At 44.1% G+C, this 4,723-nt stretch overlaps 1 protein-coding gene across 1 annotated transcript in view; it reads right to left on the bottom strand.

The window, feature by feature from the left end:
• Positions 1 to 4,423, bottom strand: part of ADGRA3 (adhesion G protein-coupled receptor A3) — a 53,335-nt gene extending 48,912 nt beyond the window's left edge. Inside the window, exon 1 of the mRNA XM_057365071.1 lies at positions 3,960 to 4,423. Coding sequence (XP_057221054.1) covers positions 3,960 to 4,222 — 263 coding nt within the window. The 5' untranslated portion in view covers positions 4,223 to 4,423. The remainder of the gene's footprint in view (positions 1 to 3,959) is intronic.
• Positions 4,424 to 4,723: the final 300 nt, after the last annotated feature.

Below are 4,723 nucleotides of genomic sequence, written 5' to 3'. Positions count from 1 at the left end.
AGTGAAACTGAACACCACACAGACAAATCCAAAAACAAAAAAAAAAAAAAACCAAAAACAACCCAAATCAATAGCTATGAGGATTACTATCAAGTTAGTAAATAGAAAAGTACTTTAAAAGAAGAGGCAGACTTCCATAGAGGACATTTAGACCATGTGAGAATCAGGTAATTACAGTGTAATCACACATTGTGATACAAGTAGCTCCTTGCAATACCAGTGATGTTTTGCTTTSAAACTTCTGAAATCCTTAATTTGCCTCAGAAATGGAAAAATTGCACAGACCTTTGGAAGTCCAAGTAAGTATGCCTTTGAGCTGCTTAATGGATGTAGATTGATGTGATTTTATTTAGGAACCGGATAAAACTTGTAACATTTTAAGATGTTTCCTTAACAGCAACCCTGTTAAGCATGTCCTTGAAAAGCTCTGAACATAAATCCAGTTAAATGCTCTGGCTTGTAAATCCTAACACTTTAAGTGGAAACACTGATACTCCTATGTTCCTRTGAGGATATGTGTTTAAGCAAAGTTGTTTGCAGAGCAGTAAGGCTCCTGCTTCAGAAATGCAATTCTTTACTAAATATATATACTTTTCCTCTGTTYATTTAGATTCCTGTTCCAATAACATATGTAACAGGTAAATTATATTCACAACAAATAACAAGCTTTATCTTCTTGTCTTTGGTGGACTTACACATTCTCTTCAAAAAACTAAGTTACGGTCAATATCCAACAGTTCAAACAAGTATCCACTATTCATAATGTCCGTTTGCATCAAGAAACATAACAGCAGGAGATAAAATATCTCAGACTTATATTACAAGAGTACTTATTTAAATGTGCATCAGGCAATGGCTTCAAGTATCTACTGAAATAYAGAGCGTGACAGACAAACCACAATTACATTCACCCAGTTTTGGTATCTTCAAACCAAGAGCATCTCATCTGGCTGGTTAATCTACAAAGGTCAAAGCCATCTATGGTGTTCATGCTGAYACACCTTTCACTTGCATCCACATCAGCTGTTATTACATTATGCTAGGGRAAAAAAGCCCCTTCCTCAGCTATAAATAAACTTGAATTCACTTTAGAATTTGACCTAAGTGCTCAGTAAAGCAACAGCTTGCTCCACCTGGATCATAAAGGAAAATCAATTTACAGTACTGCCAGAAATCCTAAGCATTACTTACTCTTCCATAAACATGTTACCATACTTTAATACTTGTCTTCCAGTGTCTGCTTTTCTTCCTCAATCATCAAACAAACTTATTTTATCTCTTATGACTTGAAATCAAATTAGTATTTTTTTTTCTGAATTGTAACTGAAGATTCTCATCATTCTGACCTAAATTACTGGGACAATAGCATSTTCTGTGGCAAACTTACGCAAAGGCATTTTGTAAATTAAGTGACCTTGCCCAACTTATATTATCATTAACCACTAACTATAGTAGTGTGCAAGAATGAAGGAACCTGGCCAGCATTCTCAGATACTACTCACTTATCCTTATTTCCATTATTTCTCTTATTTTCTCACTTTTTAGAGACAATTGTCCTCAAAAACATTTCACTGGGAAAAAAGAAATTGCAAATGCTAAAGGCACRGTAGCTAATCCGCTGACAATCTAAGATCTTGACCAATGAAATGGATGAAATCAGTATTCCCACAATGCATATAATCATTTCATTTGCATCATTCTAGCTCATTCAAGAAACAAGAAGTTATATAAAAATATATAGGTCATTGTATTTAAAAATGGTTTGTGCAAAATAGAGTCAACATAAAAGAAAATTAATCAAATTAAAATGCASCTGATATACACAACAGTGATCTATTTTCAGCTACGTATCTCTGCARTGATCCAATAATCCAAAAAGATCTAACAGAACTAGTACTTATCTTAACAGAYGAATCCCACAAGAATCAAGATAACTCAGGGCAGTTTGACTCTAATCAGAACAGTATCCACCAAGTGCTGCAATTTTAAGTAGCAGCTTGGGAAAAAAAAGCCCCATAATTTCTGGCAAAAGATTAGGTAACAATTAAATCAGGCACTACTAATCAACRTTAGTGAAGTGGTATTTGGTGACAAACCCTACAGATCACCAACACTTTCTATCCAGGTTATGGATTTGGTAATAATAATTTTTTAAAAAAGCACAACCAAATAAAAACTCTCAGAATGGAAAGTCAAGAGCCAATGAACTTGAAAGATTCTGAACTTGAATACTACAGCTAGTGCTCACTCACTTAGAATAAGGTCATTGGTTTAATAATCCTTGCCTTATATTTAAGCAAAATTTTGGAGTGTGTGTTCATTAAATTGTATCAACACAGCTATTATATTTGCTGCAAATAACAATGAAAAAAAATCACAGTTTTTTGCTGTTACAAAGTTCAAAATAGAAAAATAAATGTTTCAGAAGTTGTTATGAACTTCAAAGGCTGGTTAATTGATAGCTACTAATTAGTGTATGTAGATATGCTCTAGATATTGATGCAGTATGAAAATCAAGATGAAAGATGAACCATTCTTCCAAATTCTTCTGTCACTGCAATGATGAACAAAGATCCTCCTCACAGCAAGGCTGCTGTGTTTGGTATCTGCTTGTCTTTCACAGAAATCAGAGCTAGGATTCAAGTTTTTTGAACCAAAAGAACCCCATAGTGAACTTTAGCGTATTAACCATACTAACATCTACTTATACAAAYATTTTTATGGATAATACCATATTTGTAACATTTAATCAGCTGCAAAGCATTTGAGACTAACAAAGACTATAAGAGATATGTTGATCAAACTACTGTCASTTCTTATTTTTACTTTGTTCTCTACTTCAGAAACTTCACACAAGGATATCTATAATAATTTGTCACCAGCAATTTAGAAATATTGTCTGGACCCTTGCAGACTTTCAAGCAAGAACAATTACTTTAGTCTTAATCAGCTCCCTTATTTTTTCGCATTCACTTTTCTCACAGGTCCAGGTCCATGCATATGGCATGYTCACACCTCACTAAGACTTCCTGAAGGAAACCCTTCCTTGGTGTTTCAGTGCTCTCAGAGTTCACAAAAGCAGGAGATTGGTTTTSTTATGACAGTACATGCTGCACTTTTTAAATGTCCAATAACTRGTAAATCTGTCAAATCCATGATTTCCAGTTAAGCAGATAAATATATTAATATATACCTCATGTTTCAGTTTCTTTTCATTGACTTTATTGCACTCTACTGGGTTGCACTTGAGTCTTCCCATGGTAGCACATGCACATGAAGCATCTTTAAAGAAGGTGCAAGGGGGGGGTTCCACTTTTCAGACAATCAATGGATGAGATCCAGTGCTGCGGAGAATCTCGCCCATGCCAGGGGGATTGGACCATCTGATCTTGAGAGCTCTCTTTCAATCCAATCCAATCCAATCCAATCCAATCCAATCCAATCCAATCCAATCCAATCCATGAACTTTTTTGCCAGAGTGACCCAGCAATGTCTCAAGAAGGAGAATAACTTGCAAAGCTTCTCTTTACATGCGCACACTTATATCTAAGTAAGTGGCAACATGTTTTTTAGTTTGGACTAAGTTGCATATCCTGTTTGAAACTTGTTATTCAAATGGATAAGCAAGGATTGCCTCCACACAAAAACAGCACGCCTACTGAGGGATGAAGGAGGGAGAATTGGGGATGCTGTTCCACGGGGCGGGCGGTGACGCGGGGGAAACTCCTGGGGACGGTGCCGTCCCGCCCGTGGGTTACGGGACACTTCGCCCCTTTCTGAAATGACCATCCTGGGAAACTACCGGAAAACACGAAAAGCACATCCGCTCCTGGGGCCTCCTCCAGGAGGGGAGTCACCTACTCTTCCACTCCCCCCCACCTCACCCCGTTTTACCGGCGCTCCCACTCCCCCTCCACRTCCCACCGAGGTTGCCCACCCCCCTGCGGGACTGTACTCACAGGGTGACCGTCCGGTTGGGCAGCGCCTCGGGAGGCAGGACCTGAGTGAGCTCCAGGTTGCTACAAACCACCTTCACCTCCGTCTGGCCGCCAGCCGCCGCTTTGCCGGCGCTCTTGGGACGCCCGTCGTACTTACAGCCCGGGGGCAGCGCGGCGCCGCCGCCGCCCAGCACCGCCAGCAGCAGCAGCGCGGGCAGCAGGCGCGCCGGGCGGCGGCGGCGGCGCGGCGGGCGGCAGAGAGCGCGGCGGCCCGGGGGCAGCATGGCGGGGCCGCGCAGGACCCTGCTCCACTCCTCCCGGGGACCGAGGGACCGGGCGGGAGAGGCCGGCGAGAGGGAGGGAAAGGAGAGAGTGAGGGAGCCGCGGTCCGCCCTAGCCTAGCCCCGCGRGGGCGGTGCCGCCGCCATGCGGTGCCGCGGGGGTGGCGGACGGGCGGGAGCCGTGGCGGCCGCGGCCGCCTTTGTGTGGAGCGGGTCGGGCCGGGCCGAGCAGCGCCGCCTCCCGCCGGGGCCGGACCCGCGGCACCGAGCGCGCCCGCCGGGCCACGGCCCCACTGCGCAGGCGCCGATTGCCGCCGCGCCCTCGCGCCTGCGCGGCGCCGGGCGGGGATGGGGCAGTGGGTGCCGGAGCCGCTTCCGTGAGGGACGGCGCCCGGGAGCCCCTTCCGTGAGGGACGGCGCCCGGGAGCCCCTTCCGTGAGGGACGGCGCCCGGGAGCCCCTTCCCTGAGGGACGGAGCCCGGGAGCCCCTTCCCTGAGGGACGG

This window comes from Malurus melanocephalus, unplaced genomic scaffold (genome assembly GCF_030028575.1).
Source record: "Malurus melanocephalus ecotype Western Australia unplaced genomic scaffold, MMel_1.1 scaffold_47, whole genome shotgun sequence".
Taxonomy (NCBI): domain Eukaryota; kingdom Metazoa; phylum Chordata; class Aves; order Passeriformes; family Maluridae; genus Malurus; species Malurus melanocephalus.
Note: the sequence above shows the minus strand (reverse complement) of the source record. Positions and strands in the feature narration are given on the sequence as shown.